Source organism: Hypomesus transpacificus, unplaced genomic scaffold (genome assembly GCF_021917145.1).
Source record: "Hypomesus transpacificus isolate Combined female unplaced genomic scaffold, fHypTra1 scaffold_60, whole genome shotgun sequence".
Classification (NCBI taxonomy): Eukaryota; Metazoa; Chordata; class Actinopteri; order Osmeriformes; family Osmeridae; genus Hypomesus; species Hypomesus transpacificus.
Window position 1 is genome coordinate 1226038 of NW_025814033.1, and position 19022 is coordinate 1245059.

The window sequence follows — 19022 nt, forward strand, 5'->3', positions numbered from 1 at the left end:
TCTATCTGCAATACCGCTCTCGGCCTCTACGCAACTTTGGCGCTCTCACGCTTGCTAGGCATAGACAGTAGAAGAAAGCACAGTCATCTATTGACTGGTTGGGCAACCCTGGATACAGGACTGTTATCGGTGTTTTTCACCTGGAAGGGTTTAGAAATCTGGCACCTTATTGAACGAAATTAAAAAGAGTGAAAGAGTTCACAAACACCAGAATGAACGCGGTCACAGTATCCTTCATCAGGCAGTAATACAGTACGTTCAGTTCACGTTCACCCAAATTATGAATGAGTTCATGAACTTTCGTTCAATTAAGGCGTTCAGGCGCAACACTGGATTTAACCCCTACTGGAGAGAGTTGTGGGAGACCACAATGATTGGTCAAAGTTGCTGGAAAATTGCGGTGATTGGTTAAAATTGCAACGTCGCGCAGAATTCGTAGGGAATCGTTGAATTTGCGTGAATTGGTACAATCGCAACATTGCGAATTCCTAGGGGGTCTGATTATACAGTATCTGTACAAACCCTGATAATTGTAATGGTACGTTAATTTGAACAGTGAGAGACAGAATAACAACAAAATCCAGAAAAACACATTTAAACATTTTTATAAATTGATTAGCATTTTAATGAGTGAAATTAGTATTTGACCCTTTCTCAATCAGAACATCTCAGCTCGTATAAAAGACACCTGTCCACAGAAGCAAGCAATCAATCAGATTCCAAACTCTCCACCATGGCCAAGACCAAAGAGCTGTCCAAGGATATCAGGGACAAGGCTACCTTCACAAGGCGGGAATGGGCTACAAGACCATCGCCAAGCAGCTTGGTGAGAAGGTGACAACAGTTGGTGCGATTCTTCGTAATTGGAAGGAACACAAAATAAACGTAATTCTCCCTCAGTCTGGGGCTCCATGCAAGATCTCACCAGGTGGAGTTTCAATGATCATGAGAGCGGTCAGGAATCCCAGAATTACACGGAAGGATCTTGTCAATGATCTCAAGGCAGCTGGGACCAAGAAAACAATTGGTAACACACTACGCCGTGAAGGACTGAAATCCTGCTGTGCCCGCAAGGTCCCCCTGCTCAAGAAAACACATATACAGGCCCGTCTGAAGTTTGCCAATGAACATCTGAAAACCTCCTTCCCCCAGCCACAGCATTGAAAATGGGTTGTGGATGGGTATTTCAGCATGACAATGACTCAAAACACATGGCCAAGGCAACAAAGGAGAAGAAGAAGCACATTAAGTTGGAAGTTCCAGGAGTCAGTCACCAGCCAGTCACCTTAATCCCATCGAAAATCTGTGGAGGGAGCTGAAGGTTCGAGTTGCCAAACGTCAGCCTCAAAACCTTAATGACTTTGATTAGATCTGTAAAGAGGAGTGGGACAAAATCCCTCTTGAGATGTGTGCAAACCTGGTGACCAACTACAAGAAACGTCTGACCTCTGATTGCCAACAAGGGTTATGCCACCAAGTAATAATTCATGTTTTGCAAAGGGGTCAAATACTTATTTCTCTCTTTAAAATGCAAATCGATTAATAAAAATGTTGACATTCGTCTTTATGGATTTTGTTGTTGTTATTCTGTCTCTCACTGTTCAAATAAACCTACCATGAAAACTGATCATTTCTTTGTCAGTGGGCAAACATGCTAAATAAGCAGGGGATCGAATAATTGTTTCCCTCACTGTAAATGTAAGATTAAGAAATGTAATACATTTACAACAAAATACTATAAAATACTGTACAATAGTAAATAAAACCTAAAATATAATGTAAAAGAGTACTTTAATATATATTGCATATTATATAGTAATATTTACCTGTAGCACTTTGAGATTTAGCTAAACAAAGTTTATTACAAATAAAATTATTATTATTACTATTTATTCAATTGAATATTAAAACAAACCGGACTTCCTCAAGTTTGATGTGCGTTTTGTATTTGTTTTGACTGTTAATATGAGGATGCATTATTATGGATACATACTCAAATATTAAATGTACACTCTGCTATTAGATGAGTCTGAGCTGCTGGACCAGATGCCTCTGGTGATGAGAACAGCAATCGCTGTGGACGTTAATCTTACTACCTTCCAGAAGATAGATCTATTTAAGGTCAGAAATCTCAAGTCAACAATAAATTTAACCATGAAATCTTTGTAATCTATTTGGCTCATACATCATACGAAAGTCTTTAAATCCATACTTTTCATTGGAATACCAAATCACATACTCTTTTGGTCTTTAATGTTTAGATTAATTTGTGAATCAATGTTATATGTTAAGGGTTGCGATCAGCAGATGTTAGTGGACATGTTGCTGAGGCTGAAGTCAATCATTTATTTACCGGGGGACTTTGTGGTGAAAAAGGTAAGTGTGTGTGTGCGTCTGTCTTAAAATGAAACCCTCATAACAGTATCTGACAATTTAAAACCACTGCTTGCAAAGCAGTAGAATTGCAAAAGGATGGAAGTTTACAGAGATTATCTTTGCTTAAGTATTGTTGTAATCTCTTGAAATTACCAACATTTTGCCACTGTATATAATAGACAACAGTCTGCTCAACACAATTTTTTCTTCCACCTAGGGAGATATTGGTAAAGAGATGTACGTCATCAAAAGTGGAGCGGTGCAGGTGGTGGGAGGACCTGAAAATTCCATAGTCTTTGTCACTCTGAAGGCTGGTTGTGTGTTTGGAGAGATCAGGTAAGGGATGTGCACCCTGAGCTCGGGATGCACCGAATCCAGGATTTGGTGTTGGATTCTGCCGAATATTGGGATCTTGAGATAGGGTAAACATAGGCATATGGTAATTTTCAGAATATGGTAATTGTCAAAATACACCGCTGTGGATGTTGTTTACTTCATTAATGTGTTTACTGTGTTAATGGACTGAGGATGGGAATAGGATTCGGTATTCTGTTTTGGATTCGGCAGAATGTTAACCAGTGGATTCAGTATTCGGCTGAACCCCAAAAATCTGGATTCGGTGCATCCCTACCCTGAACTGCAAAATTATAGAATTTAGCTCCATCATGCATAACAAATCTAAACATATTTCAGTCTGTTGCAGTCATCCAAAGATGGAGGGAACAGGAGAACAGCTAATGTCAAAGCTCACGGCTTTGCCAACCTCTTTGTACTGGATAAGAAGGACCTGACAGACATCTTGGTTCACTACCCTGAATCACAGAAAGTCTTGGCCAGGAAGGGAAGGTAAGAATGGGGCTGGGATTAATTAAGCATATTTCTTCTCTTTAGTAATACAAGGTGCACACAACACAATTTTACACACCTTGCTGTTCCAGTAAGATTTAGTAGGAAGAAGAAAACTATGCCATGTTGATGCTCGCTCCCATCCCCTTTGTAAAGGTGCATATTTTCAACCATGTTTGAAATGACCAGTACATCGGTTAAAAGTAGAGGGCAACCTTTTTGCTCCTGCTTTTGTGAAATTGTTTACGCTCCAAGCATTTAATGTTTACATATATTCCACAAAACATATGCCAGGTTTGGATGTAAGTGTGTAAAATAATTTGTATTAGCATTGCCTCTTTAATAGGTTTGGTTAATAGTTTGATCAGTTTATCAAATTAATAATAGTCAGCACCTTTCTAATAGGTAATGCCACAATTCATTAGTGAAGTGGTGTTTGAATAAGTTATACAAATATTACAATGGTGATGTTTCTTGTTTTTAAACGGTATAACTCGAGTCAACTCGGTAGAAATCTGATCCTCGTCCATTAAGTGTATATAGCGTGATAAATGGTTGAAATGTGTAAGAAATACAAGGTGTTGCGTGAGAGCTTGAGAAATGGTTGAAATGCGTGAGTCTCATGGCGAATGCGTGAGTCTTGAGAGCCCTGATAAACTTTTTCCACCCATTTGATGAGCACAGTCCCATTGACGTCTGGCTAAATTGCACCAACTAAATATTAATTTGTGTATTTTTTACCAGAATCATTTGTCACAATATAGCTGCAAGCAGCAATGAGGTGGCCAAGCAGTCAAATGACCCATAAAACACTTTAGAAATCCTCAGAACAGGGTTCCAAGTACATGCAGTAAGTTTTGTGTAAATCCATCAAAGATTTGCTGAGCTACGACCCAACTTCCTGTTTGCTGGCACATTTTGATTGGCTGTACCGGGCAAACGGTTCTGAAAATAAGAAAATACTGTGATGGCCTTTGTGAGGCTTGATCTGAAGATACTCTCTGCCAAATTTGGTTCAGATTGGACACACTTTGTAGGAGTAGTACAGAAAAAACTTTTTTCATGAATTCAAATATCACAAGTTATCACAAGTTATCACAAGGTGTCATGTCTCACACACGGGATGTCCCAAGATATCATGAGACAAAGGAATCACTTAATAAAAGCAAACAAATCAAGTTATTGGCCAAAACAAATTTTTGCTTCCTACGGCCACACTCAGTGATCACATGACACCAAATTGTTTGGACAGCCTCAGAAGAGGGATCCGAGTCTTCCTACCAAGTTTGGTGTTAATTTCTCAAAGATTTGCTGAGATATGACCCAACTTCCTGTTTGGTTGCTTTGTTGACGATTTTGATTGGCTGTACCGGACAAACGGTTTTGAAAATCAAAAATCCCTTCGAAATGTTCAGTGAGGGTTGCTGTGACGACGATCTGTGATAATTCTGGGGAAGATTTGACAAAAATTGGAAAATTAAGGTGATTGTTTTTTCAAAAAATTCAAAATGGCAGAATATCTATATAACCGGAAATTGACGTCATAGGGTGTGTTGAACTCGTCTTGATCCAGGGAATCCAACGGTACATCCGTTTTGAAAATCATTCATACAGTTCAAAAGTTGTGTGTAAACACAAGTCCAACTTTGACCAGTTGGTGGTGGCGCTAGAGTACTCCAATAGGTGACATGAAACTTAGTGAATATAAAGAGGGGACTGTGTTTAATGAGTGTGCCAAATTTTACAACTTTTTACCATACGGTTCTAGGGGCTGCAATAGACTCCAATGGCAGAAGAAGTGTAATAATAAATATAGCTGCAAGCAGCAATGTGGTGGCCAAGCAGGTCAAATTACCCAGAAGAAACTTTCAACATCTAGTGTCTGCGGTGTACCTGGCTTCCTGTGCAGTGGCTTATAGTCTCGCTAAACAGAGAATCAGAGACATGACAAGCTTGTCAGCTTTGGCTGGATTTGAACCTCTGACGTTGACTTTGCCAGGACACCAATTAATCCTAGTGAGCTATTTTCAGTGCTGGAAATCAGATTTCAGTGACTGTCTTATCCCAGTGAGCTATTCTCAGTGCTGGGAAATACTGTGTTCAGTTACTATATTACAAAAAAGTAAGCCGTTTCTCCTGTGGGAAGCATTGTCAGATTTGACTGAAGTATAAAAAGCTGTAATTCAGTCCTATTTTGACATATCAAGGCGATTGTGGTCTGAAAATGATTTGATTACATGTCCCTGAAAATAGGAGCAACGGCGAACGAGAAGTAAAAAAAAGAATGTTTAAAATTTCTTCCAAATGGCCAACGCCCAAAATGGCAGACACGGGACAGTGTGATATATTTTGACTTTGTATGCCAAGTAGAATCAGAACAGACCAATCTTGCGATTTATGACAAATTCAGAAGTTATGATGCAAGAAATCCGATGCACTGACTAGATGTAGCATCACTATATCTACAAAGCACAATAAATCTAACTTTTCATGAGTATAAATAACCTGAGAATGAAACATCATCGTGACCATTATGATTATACTGCTCGACAGCTACTGTCGCATACCTGGCTTCACTAAACAGATAAACCAGCCTTATCCCAGTGAGCCATTCTCAGCGCTGAGAAGTGCTGTGTACAGTTACTGAATGCAAAACGTAAGCCTGTTTCTCCTGTGGCAAGCGTGGTCAGATTTAGCCCAAGTTTAAACAGTTGTAATTTAGTCCTATTTTGACGTGTCAAGGTGATTGTGGTGTGAAGATAATCTGTGCCAAATCTGGTGAATATTGGATACATTGTGTAGGAGTAGGGAAAAACGTTTTATTCAATATGGCGGCCTCATCAATTCGTCTGGTATCACGAGTTAACACACGTCAGACACGGGATCTCCTAAGATATCACGAGACATAGGAATCACTTAAATACGACAAACAAATCAACAGTTATTGGTCAAAACTCAATTTTGCCTATTGTAGCGCCCCCTAGACCTCAAATGACCCTACTTTTTTCGGACATCTTAATAACAGGGTTATGAATCCATAAACCAAGATTGGAGTCAATGCATGAAAGATTCACTAATATACAGTGCCCTCCAAAAGTATTGGAACAGTGAGGCCAATTCCTTTATTTTTGCTGTAGACTGAAAACATTTGGGCTTGACATCAAACGATGAATGTGAAACCAGAGATCAACGTTTCAGCTTTTATTTCCAGGTATTTACATCAGGATCTGATGCACAAATTAGAAAATATCACCTTTTTGTTCGAACCCACCCATTTGTCACGTGAGCAAAAGTATTGGAACATATGACTGACAGGTGTGTTTTGTTGCCCAGGTGTGTCCTATTACATACATTGTTCAATCAATAAATACCACTGAATGTCTACACTCAGGTTCAGATTGGGTAAGATAGGTTTTGTCTATGCAGACTGTATTCAGAGGTGAAAACAACATGAAAACCGGAGCGCTGTCTTTGGGTGAAAAACAAGCAATTGTGAGTCTTAGAGAAGATGGAAAATCAATCAGAGCCATTGCAGAAACATTGGCCATAGCCAGTACAACCATTTGGAATGTCCTGAAGAAGAAGAAAACTACTGGTGTACTAAGTAACAGACGTCGAACAGGTAGACCAAGGAAAACATCAGCAGTTGATGACAGAAACATTGTGAGAGCTGTAAAGAAAGACCCTAAAACAACTGTTAGTGAGATCAGCAACAACCTCCAGATGGCAGGAGTGAAGGTATCACTATCTACTGTTCGCAGAAGACTTCATGAACAAAAGTACAAGGGCTACACCAGAAGATGCAAACCACTCATTAGCAAGAAGAATAGGAAGGCCAGGCTGGAATTTGCCAAAAAGTACAGAGATGAACCTCAAAAATTCTGGGACAAAGTTTTATGGACTGATGAGACAAAGATTAACTTTTACCAAAGTGATGGAAAGGCTAAAGTTTGGAGAAAGAAAGGAACTGCTCATGATCCCAAACACACAAGCTCATCTGTGAAACACGGTGGAGGTAATGTCATGGCTTGGGCTTGCATGGCTTCTTCTAGGACGGGCTCATTAATCTTCATTGAGGATGTAACACATGATGGCAGCAGCAAAATGAACTCGGAAGTCTACAGAAACATTTTGTCTGCCAATTTAAGAAAAGATGCAACCAAACTGATTGGCAGAGCCTTCATCATGCAGCAAGATAACGACCCAAAACACACTGCCAAAACAACAAAGGAGTTCATCAGGGGCAAGAAATGGAAGGTATTAGACTGGCCAAGTCAATCTCCAGACTTAAACCCTATAGAGCATGCATTTTACCTGCTTAAGAGGAGACTGAAGGGAGGAACCCCACAAAACAAACAACAACTGAAAGAGGCTGCAGTGAAAGCCTGGGAAAGCATCAAAAAGGAAGAATGCAAAAGTTTGGTGACGTCAATGGGTCACAGACTTGCTGCAGTTATTGAAAGCAAAGGATTTGCAACTAAATATTAAGTCTTATTCACTTAAATATGTTTTAAGTATATCTGTTCCAATACTTTTGCTCACATGACAAATGGGTGGATTCAAACAAAATGTGATATTTTCTTAGTTGTGCATCAGATCCTGATGTAAATACCTGGAAATAAAAGCTGAAACGTTGATCTCTGGTCTCACGTTCATTATTTGATGTCAAGCCCAAATGTTTTCAGTCTACAGCAAAAATAAAGGAATTCGCCTCACTGTTCCAATACTTTTGGAGGGCACTGTATGACCTCACTTCCCTTTTCCTGGATCAGTTGCTGAATTTGATTGGCTGTAACTAACAAACGGTTGCGACAATCAAAGCTCCAGGGGATAACTTTTGTGAGGCTTGGTCTGACGATGATCTGTGGCAACGTTGAAGAAGATTCGTCAAGAATTGTAGGAGGAGTAGTGAAAAAACGCTTTGCGGCTTGGCCACCAATAAGAAGAAGAAAAGGTAGAAACACTTAAGTGGCTTCGCCGCTTCGCGGCTTCGCCACCGATAACTAGAGAGGGTACAATTTCTGGGGAAATTGTAGGGTGTGCTCACTTGCGTCGTTGCAGGTGGGTCCTTCCCCCCGTTTTTTCCCATCTAGTGATATTTTCAAGCATTAAGCCTGAGTAGCATGTACCCGCAGAGCCGGAGAGCTGCAGTTTCAAGACCGCAGTTTCAGGACGCAGTTCTAGGACCCTCGTTTTATCTGACATAACCATGGATCGGAACAAGATAATCAATATTTTCCTGCAGTAGTGAATGTAGGTTACGGCTCAACATTAAATTATAACAAGAAGAAGAAGTGTAAGTGATCAAGGCTAGCTTGTTTCATATTAAGATGGACGAGAATCAGAGTGTAAGTAGCTCATTTGAATCACGTGTGGTTATGTATAAAACAATTCTGGTGTCTTGAATTTGACAATAAAGTTAACGTTAGCTAGCTAACTTCAACTTTGCTGTCAAAATCATTTCACAACATGTGAATGATGAAGAGTTGGATGGAGCGATGCAGGTGTATTTGTTGGAGGGGTGGGTGGATGTGATACTGCGATTGTTATTGTTTATTATTGTGTATATATATTAAATATATCCATATCTGAATGATCAAATTCCCCAGTTTTCCTTGTTTCCTGCCTTACCCAAACCATTCAAATAGCCTATCTTGTTGCGATCTAGTAACACGTACTTTAGTGACACATCATAACGAGGGTCCTGAAACTGCGGTCCTGAAACTGCAGGTCTCTGGGTCTCCGGCTCTGCAGGTTCATACTATTGCTTAGCCTACTCAAGAACCCCCTTTGAAACAAGCGAACCCCCTTTGAAAAAAACTACTGTAACAACGTTGTCATTGGCAGTATTTCAGATGGAATCGCGATTCAAACAGTACCATCTGCTAACTAAAAATATGCCCCCAACAACGTAAATAAGCTTTACGTCTATTTAGGGAGAAATGGCTAATTCAAAAGAAGTTTGCTACGAGCAAGCTAGTTGCGGTGGCTAGCCAAACTTCACTGAGTTAGGGGATTGTTTGAAAGCGCCGGAAATGAGAACTTTTGACATAAAGTTTAGGCTGTTGCACTGAAGCCAGCAACGCACCACACAAGCTTGAGTTTAAACTTTACATACATTCTTTAATGTGACATTACTTACTGTACAAGTCTTGATTTGCTGTACATGTATGATGCTGCTAGTACTAGTACACCACAGCACGATACTCGCTGTGCAACAACACATCAATCCATGCGTCGTTGCTAACGTGTGCTGACGTGGTGACGTAGCTAGCACTGAGTACCCTTCGTTGACTAAAGGCACTTTTTGCCACAAAAACGTTATAACCTCCTAAACCATGCAACAGAACGTAAATAAAAATACAAGCAACGCAATCGAGACCAAAACGAACATTTTGACATAGGCGTTGTCTATGTAGTCCAAATATTGACTGATCCTTGGGGGGGGGAAATAAACAATTAAAATTAAGAACTAGAGACGGTGCAATTTCTGGGGAAATTGTAGGGTGTGCTTGCTTGCGTCGGTTGCAGGTGGGTCCGTTTTCCCATCTAGTGATATTTTCAAGCATTTAGCCTACTCATATTGCATAATTCATTAAGAACACCCTTTGAAACAAGAAACCCCCTTTGAAACAAGCTACTGTAACAATGTTGTCACTGGCAGTATTTCAGATGGAATTGCAATTCAAATAGTACCGTCTGCTAAATGAAAATAAGCCCCCCAAAACGTAAATAAGTTTGATATTAATTTAGGGGGACATGGCTAATTCAAAAGCAGTTAGAGGCAAGCTAGCTGCCGTTGCTATCCACACTTCACTGATTGTTTGAAACCGCCGGAAATTAGACAGTTTCTTCTGTAATGGATAATGTAGAGAACGCCGGTCATTATTGGGAAAATAAGCCCCTTCAGGGCGAAACAAAACGCCTTCGCTTCGCGTCAGGGTGCTGTTCGCCTTGTCGGGGCTTATTTTCCCAATAATGACCGGCGTTCTGTACATTATCCCGTTTATTACACGGTTACTTGCCAACAACAATAACTTAACACAGTGTGTCTTTTTACAATGTATTTGTTACCATTCGTATTGTTGATCAGCAGAGAAATAGTTTGCCAAAGACGTTGAACTTCATAGACTTTGAACATTCTTTAGGCTTCAAATCAGCTGACATCGCTAAGCAACAGAGTACGCTGGGGTTGAAAAGTTACCGGACTACTTGCGGAGTGCTACGAAAGACGTGAATCCGAGGCAAAAAGGCCACTTCCCTTGACAACTGTCAAATATGCATAGATAGCAACGGTCAAATATGAGAAAATTGTTCACCGCAGAACGTCGGGAAGCCCCATTCAAGTGAATGGAGCATTCTACAGTATTAAGAACATTTTATTATTACATATTATTTCTCATATAAGACATAATAAAGTTTAGCCATAGCTGTGGCTTTGAAGACAGTACTGTAGCCTACTACTACACACTGCCAGTGGGTGAGCCGAGTCTGTGACTCAGAGGCTAACGTCAAAACAAGACGCGGTCTCACTCATATTCCAAGTTTTACACAAATAACAAAAATATGCTGACAAGCTGGCTGTCTTCACAATCGCCATATCTTTAAAACACTGCTCTCCATTTGGATGTAGAATTGACCCTGGTACGAAATTAAGAAAATACTCATTAGACGACGCAGATTGACAACACTGTTGTCGACGAGTGTCAACATTCATTGACAACACTGTTGTTGCTGCCACAATCATCAACGGAGGCTGACGGGGCTCTCACGTAGCAAACAAATCAACGTTTTTACAGCAACCTATATTAACATCTAGGGGTGGAACGGTACATGTATTCGTACCGAACCGTACGGTACAGGCATCACGGTTCGGCTCGTGAAATTGCACGGAGAATACACGGTATAAAAATTTATAAAACTTTCGTGCAAATTAATTAATGTAATGCGGAACTACTGTAAGATATTCATGTTCTTTAGGGACAATCTGTAGCCCCGCCTTAGCTCTGAAACTGATTGGCGCCGCCACCTGTATAGCCGAGCTGTGCCTGAGTGAGTCAGAGATAGCTAGCAGCAGCAGCAGCAGCACTAAAGACGTAGCCTATACAACGCTAGTGCTAAATATGAATGTTCGTAGTCTAAGTATAGCGAAAAATAGCCTAAACTTTTAGCTGCGGTACTAATGCTGAGGGCTTGCTGATATTACTGTCTTACTAAAACGTGCATTTAGTCTAGCAGACGCTTTTATCCAGAGCGTAGTATCTATGAGTTGTTGCTAACGTGTGCTGATGTTGTACACACCCAATAAATTCCAAATTTCCAGGCCTCTCTAGTTTCTACTCTGCCACAACCTTCTGTAGCTTCTCAGCTAGGTGAGTGCTTGTGTGCTGCTCATACAGGGGCCGTGTCTGTAGAACTGACGCTTTCATTTCCCACTCAGTCAATAAAATGACAGTCACCGTGAGGTAGCTTTCGGTAGCACAAAAGTCCAACCATCAGTCGTTAGTGAAACGGAGGGTGCAGCTGACAACTCGCGCTCCATCAACGTCGGTGTTTTGTTGTATATGTAAGGGACCAGGGCCGGCGTTGCTGCTACTGTATCCCTGCCTGTGTTTGCGCTGTTGCTCAGCTAGTAGCCTGTCGTGGTGTAGAAGGACTGATCGACAAGCGCATCATACATTTAGCTAAGACTTGCATGTACAGTAGTTAGTCTGGAGCCCTGCTTCTGCATTTTTGTTTTGCTTTTCCCCCCATTGTACCGAACTCGTACCGAACCGAGATGTCTGAACCGCGGTACGAACCGAACCGTGACTTCAGTGTACCGTTCCACCCCTATTAACATCTCACCACCTGGCTGTCTTCACAATAGTCATATCGTCCTAAAATTTCCCTCTTTCAATTTTTTTGTGTAAAATTGAACTATAAAATTAGCTACTAAAAATACTACTATGACGCTTTCTAGCATGGCTGCCGCCTAAAAGACTAGGCGGTCTCGCGGGCGACCCGCACTCGCTGAAATTACAAAGACTTTGACAAACTAAATCAAACATCCAATATTGTAGTTCCACTCGAAATCGCTTTCTCAACAAAGCCAAATGGTTGGGATTTTTTGGGGTGGGACTTTTCACTCATAATCAAAGCTCCAATTTGCGTGCTAGAATGTCTCTATCACGTTGTATCCATGCGTCGTTGCTAACGTGTGTTGACGTGGTGACGTAGCTAGCACAGATTACCCTTCGTCGACTAAAGTTACTTTGTCGACACAAAAACGTTGTAACCTCGTAAATTGTGCAACGGAACGTAAATCTCAATACAAGGAGTCAGGTGGCTGAGCGGTGAGGGAATCGGGCTAGTAATCTGAAGGTTGCCAGATCGATTCCTGGCTGTGCCAAATGACGTTGTGTCCTTGGGCAAGGCACTTCACCCTACTTGCCTCGGGGGGAATGCCCCTGTACTTACTGTAATTCGCTCTGGATAAGAGCGTCTGCTAAATGACTACATGTAAATGTACTGTAATTCGCTCTGGATAAGAGCGTCTGCTAAATTACTACATGTAAATGTAACTCGCTGTAAATCGCTACCAAGAAGAAACTTTTGACACCACCGTTGTGTATGTATTCCAAATATTGACTGAGCCTTAGGGGGGAAAAAATAAATAATAAGTATATATGTGAAATAACAATGGTTGCACCCTTGCCGAAGGCAAGGCACACCCAAATATATATGTGAGAGAACAATGGTTGTGCTCGCCGAAGGCATGAGCACACCCAATAAGAAAAGGTAGAAACACTTGAGTGGCTTTGCCGCTTCACGGTTTGGCCACCAATGACAAAGGTACTAAGACAGTACCTCAATACAAGTTTACTAGACAATTTCAAGCTTTGTTGATGAAACTAGGTAAGAAAATGGTAATTGAATTTTAAACAAACATTCTTTTTTTTATGCTCAGAGCTCAAATTCTAAGGTGTGCATGGGAACTAAATGTTAGAGTTGCTGACTGTTGTGTGTTTATTTAAGAAAACTGATGAAAGCCAAAGGTCCCGCAGCTGCTAAGGCTGAGGAAGATAAGAAAAAAGGACTGGCACTATTTGGACCCAAACCTCCTACACCTAAACTTCTGCGTGCCTTTGGAGGCAATTTCAACAAAAATTTCATGGAAAGACTCAAGGTAACTTTCATATCTTATTAACCTGCTCGATTGACTACGATGGAATAAGAAGGGGAACTAAGGGTGAATCTCAAGAAATTGCCTTTGTCATTGTCATGACAATGTGTTTTGGTGAATCGCTGAGGAAATAAGCAGTTGAGAAAATTGTTCAGGAGTGTGTGTTTGTGTCGGAGTGCAATTGTGCTATATTAATATGTTACCTCTGTGATTCTGGTAAGGGTTGAGTTAGCAAGGGATATGTCTAAACAATCCTGCCTACATTTTCTATCCTATACTTAACTTTTCTGAAGGAGAGGTTGTCTTTCATTGAAAGTGAATGAGATTAATAATGAAGTTTGTGTTCTCTCTTTTCTTCTCACTCTTTCCCTCTTTTTCAGAATGCCTCTTCATAAAGGCCGAAACCATAATTGTTATACTCTTTATTACCTTGTGCAAATGTTTGATTGTGAATAGCTGTATTTTTTTAGGATTGTGATGCCAGAGGAAACATTTTCAGTTTGCATCCCACAACTTGCTTTGTCCAGAACTATGTTTGAGCTGTGAAGTGCAGTGTGTAAATAAATTAAATGCTACTTGAAAGTTCAGCATTTGTTTCTGCCATGCACATCTTCGTTTTGCTGACTGAATTATGTAGTTCGGTGTCAGGAGTTATTGCAGTGCCAATCATAGGATTTATGTATCTATAGCAACTTCTTGTGTCATAGCATGTTTCTATGTCACTGTTGTCTGTTGTGCATGGAAGCAGAGTGAGGACAGGTAGTTGTGGGACTGTTGATGAAGAATTATCAGCACACTGTTGTAATTCTGAAAATGGAGAAATTATCATGGTTTATATGATTGATATAGAACCACTCAATCACCTTTTTTACTTTTATATGCTATATTATTGGGAAAATGCAAAACTGTTAATTAATCAGAATTGCCACTAAAACATAGAGTTTGAGTACAAGAGAGAGTATGTGTGAAAGCCTCACCCATGAAGGACTACAAAGCCCAGATATTGAGAACTACAAGCACCAGACATCAGGGGACAGATTTATGTCCTTAAACTCAGTATCACCTTGCAGCTGGGCCACAAGGCCTCACGTGGGCGCTGGATGGGAGAAAGTTAGGGAAAGTCCAGGCTATTTAAATTCTGTAACACCAACCGAGTGTGAAATGCATATATGAATCTGTGACTACATATAATGTACTAATGATAAAATATCATAAAATAATGGAGAACAAATATATATGCAAATGTACGGAGAAAAATGTCAGTCTGATCTCAAGACCACACTCACACTTTGTTGGAATCAATCCTTTGTGCAGTTTTCCATGCTGTTTTAAACTTTGATATTGGTTAAGAACTTCGACTATTATTTCGACTACAATTTGACGAGCCGAGCCAGGAGGGCCAGGAGCCAGACCCCTGTGCTGATAAGCACCTCGGACGCCTTGGCCAACTAAATTCAAAAGGTACACAGATTTTTTCTTTTTTATATCTGCTCAATTATGTGCGTGTCCGAGGTGTGAATCCACCCAGGTCAAACTGGTCCCTTTTTCCCAAAAGAACCTATTTCTTCAGATTAGATTAATATGTTCATAGAGCACGCAAAACCGGAGTGTGATGCAAAATATTGTATATTATATGTACTCTGTGTGTCCTGCCTGTTAATAACCATGGTGCGGAAATACTGAATGATTAATATGTCATGTACAGCTATAATTTGCTGGTTGCTTGCTTGCTTAACATTCGGTCAAAAGGTCATTCGTGTACGGTAGCAGTATACGAGGTAATAGCTGGCATATTCTCTTGGTAAAAAGGGAATGGTAGTATATTCTCTTGGTAAAAAGGAAGGGTCGTTTAATAAAATAGAAACGCGCACATCGCTGAAAAAAGCGATAGAGAACATCAGTGGACAGAATTCTTGCATGTAAATTCTCTTATGTAACCGAATAAGTAGAATATCAGATAAAAGTCACACAATTGACTATATATATATGTTACTGTATATCTTGGTAAATAGAGAGAAGCAAACAACTGGACCCACCGCACAAACTGATTTCAGACGGGACAGCCCAACGTGTCCCGTGTAGGACTCTCACTAGAAGCGTTGCTGGACGGACATTGTGTTTTAAAACTTAGTATTTAAAAATTTAACGGAATAGACTCATCTAATTGTTAAAAAAATTGACAAACTTTCCCCCGATTGTCCTTTAAGGACTTAGTGTGGCAATATTCAAACCGCTGAATAACTGCAAACAAAATAAAAGTGTAAAAAAACAAACTGAGCATCTTATTTTCAGACATAGGCAAAATATTTCCAGGCTGCTTCACATGCAGTGTTTCCCACACATAGACTAATTTGTGGCGGTGCGCCACAGAATCAACACCGGCCGCCACACATTGCGTTTCGTAAAACTTTTTTTTTTATCGCTATTTAGGTTAAAACACGCAGCGTATTCATTCAGCTGCATTTCCTTTCCCCTGCTCTCCCTCCGTCTCTCTGTCACTCATGCGTCTTTCTCACATATGCACACAGTCACAACGTCAGAACACTTTAGCAACAATGCATACATATGCCGTTCTAGTAAGAGCGACAGCTATATCAGCGAGCCTTCAGCATTAGTGCCGTAGCTAAAAGTCGAGGAAAGTTGAGGCTACTTTTCGCTAGATACCTTACTCACATTTACATTAAGTCATTTAGCAGACGCTCTTATCCAGAGCGACTTACAGTACTCGAAGTTTCCTCTTCGTTCTTTTGGTGAGAATTCTCAAGAGCTAGCTACTTACCCAGCGTCATGGAGCCGACCAGTTAAATAGTTGTTTAGCACTAGCGTTGCTACATGCATAATGCAGAAATGATATGTTAGTTGTTGTTAATTTTGTGAAGGTGTGAATCATTTTGGATTAATATTTAATGTAACAAATTATTAACAAATTAACTGTGTAACGAATTATTAACGAAGGAATTATTACGACCCCCTCCCCCCGGTCTGACAACCCCCACCCCTCCCCGCCACAATTAGATTTCTAATCTGTGGGAAACACTGACATGGGAATGTTTTTGTCACGACGTGAGGTGGGGTTGGACCCAAATGCAGGGGAGTCGTCAGGCATTATCAAACAAAAAGGGTTTAATTCTCGAAAACTGGGACACAGACAGGGTAACACGCAACGACAAAGGGTAATGCTAAGACAAAGTCTGGACACAAAACGGGAAACTAAATACATAGAAACAAACAAGACACAGGTGGACACAATTAAACTAACGAAAACTCAACGAGACACAGGTGAAGACAATGAGACAGGGAAACACTAGTGCAGGGCAAGACCAAAAACCAGGGGGGCACAGCTGTGGCAGTGACAGTACCCCCCTCTCAAGGGATGTCACTGGACGTCCCACAAGGCCGGGCAGGGGGTCGGACCAGGTCTGGGGGGGGTGGCCCGGAGGCTGGGCAGGAGTGCGAACAAGGAAGCGCCTGGGAGCGCGGACGAGGAGGCGCCTGGGAGCGCGGACGAGGAGGCGCCTGGGAGCGCGGACGAGGAGGCGTCTGGGAGCGCGGACGAGGAGGCGCCTGGGAGCGCGGACGAGGAGGCGTCTGGGAGTCTGGCACGGGGGCGCATGGAAGCGCGGACACTGGGGCGCATGGGAGCGTGGACACCGTGGCAGGCAGCAGCCAGAATTCCTCGGGCGGAGGAGGCTACGGCCAGAAGTCCTCGGGCGGAGGAGGCCAGAATTCCTCGGGCGGAGGAGGTGGCCAGAAGTCCTCAGGAGGAGGAGGCCAGAAGTCCTCAGGAGGCGGCGGCCGGGGCACAGGACAGGACCGAGGCTCGGGCACAGGGCAGGACCGAGGCTGGGGCACAGGGCAGGACCGAGGCTCGGGCACAGGGCAGGACCGAGGCTGGGGCACAGGGCAGGACCGAGGTGGGGCACAGGGCAGGACCGAGGCTCGGGCACAGGGCAGGACCGAGGCTGCTTATTAGGCCACGTTTACACATAGCAGGGTATTTACAGAAACAAATATTTCTGCCCCTCCGTTTTCAAAAATAACGTCGTACACACAAGATCGTTTTCAAAAATGTTTCTGTTTACATGAACCCGCATAAATACGCCCCCGAGCGCCATCATAACTATGCCAAACATGTAGGTGGCAGTGTAACAAGAAGGATAAAGCCATGCAAACCAATCAGAATTCTCAAAATCAACAACAACTACGAATAACACAACCGACTTCCTTTTCCTTTCAAGAGTAGCTAAACATGGCGCGAAGTTCATTTGTTTGGACCGACTGCTAAGTGGAGCTCCTGCTTCGCGTCACTTTGGATTACAAGGCAAATAAAGAGAATGAGAATGTAGATTGGGAATCATGCCAAACTAAATACTTGGACATGTTGACATTGTTCTTGGAACATTACCCGTCCGAGACCTCCGAGGAATATCCTCATGTAAAGGAGGAAATAACTCGGGCGCACCTGACGACGAAAATTAAGGCAGTCAGAGGAAAGTACCGAAATTCAGTTGACACTGGACGTAGGAGCGGCCACGGTAGAGTGGTACTTCTATACTACGAACTATGTGAGCAGGTTTGGGGTCGTTCCCCTGCCACCATCCAGTCCAGCATTGAAACCAACGAACTGGACTCTTCCGTCGCACCTTCCCCCACCCCATCTACCAGTACTACGTCCTCGTCTGAAGTCGCGGAGCTAGAGTATGAAGTAGATGTTGATGGCAGTGTGGCCCCTACCCCCACAATGAAGGAGAGGAGGGACCTGCTTCAGGTATGTAGGTTATTTATGTATACTTTTACTTAAAACGTTGATTAATGTGCACTGTCCCTGTAAAAATAAACTAAAAAAATACAAATACAAGATACTATTTGGATAGGTTGACTTCTTCAAATTGGTTACATTTTTATAGTTATACTATACTATTATAGTTACAATTAATGAATTTGGTTTGGTCTACTTTGTAAAGGCTAAACTGAATGGACACCGGCATGAACGGCTGAAGAGAAAGCTGCCAGCTGAGACCCAGTGGCTGAATGCCATTGAAGAGGACAAACGTGTGAAAAAGAAACTAGTTGAAATAATAATGATGGAGACCTCAGAAAAGCAAGCATCTGATAATTTCAGAAGAATAACAGATACGCTTGATAGGCTTACAACATCAATTGCTGATGGGTTTAATCTCCTGCGACAAGTCATGCACACACCGCCACCACCGCCACATTACAACATGCCATTTGATGGAAGAGGTCCTCATGGACAGATTTATGCACAAATGCCACCACTACAGTCATATTTCCCAAATTCAGCACCAGTTCAGCATTCATTCCCACTCAACTCATCAGCTGACAATAGAACACAGAATGCTGTGCCACTCAGCACCATCAACACAGCAGATTTGACACACACATCTGTCGAGGGCATGGGGCAGTTTTCATTTACCCAAGCCCTTTTCAAGGAAGCTTAGTGAATCTTACCTCTGATGGTTTCTCTTCAAATAAATGTTGTGTTATGACTGTTCCTGCACAGGAACAGTCATAACACATTATTGTACATTTTGAGATGTACAATAATGGCAAGTATCAATTACTTGTATTACCAGCTATAATTTTTTTTGGGGGGGTTGTAGTTTTTGGGGGT

At 41.7% G+C, this 19022-nt stretch overlaps 1 protein-coding gene across 2 annotated transcripts in view; it reads left to right on the plus strand.

The window, feature by feature from the left end:
- Window positions 1-13943, plus strand: part of LOC124465570 (cyclic nucleotide-gated cation channel beta-3-like) — a 42040-nt gene extending 28097 nt beyond the window's left edge. The window contains exons 4-9 of one of the 2 annotated variants that reach the window (XM_047017434.1): window positions 2024-2121; window positions 2293-2376; window positions 2594-2712; window positions 3070-3222; window positions 13240-13390; window positions 13768-13929. In XM_047017434.1, coding sequence (XP_046873390.1) covers window positions 2024-2121; window positions 2293-2376; window positions 2594-2712; window positions 3070-3222; window positions 13240-13390; window positions 13768-13782 — 620 coding nt within the window. In that variant the 3' untranslated portion in view covers window positions 13783-13929. Of the gene's footprint in view, window positions 1-2023; window positions 2122-2292; window positions 2377-2593; window positions 2713-3069; window positions 3223-13239; window positions 13391-13767 lie in introns of both variants that reach the window. The other variant, XM_047017433.1, reaches the window with a different exon arrangement.
- The last annotated feature ends 5079 nt before the right edge of the window (window positions 13944-19022 follow it).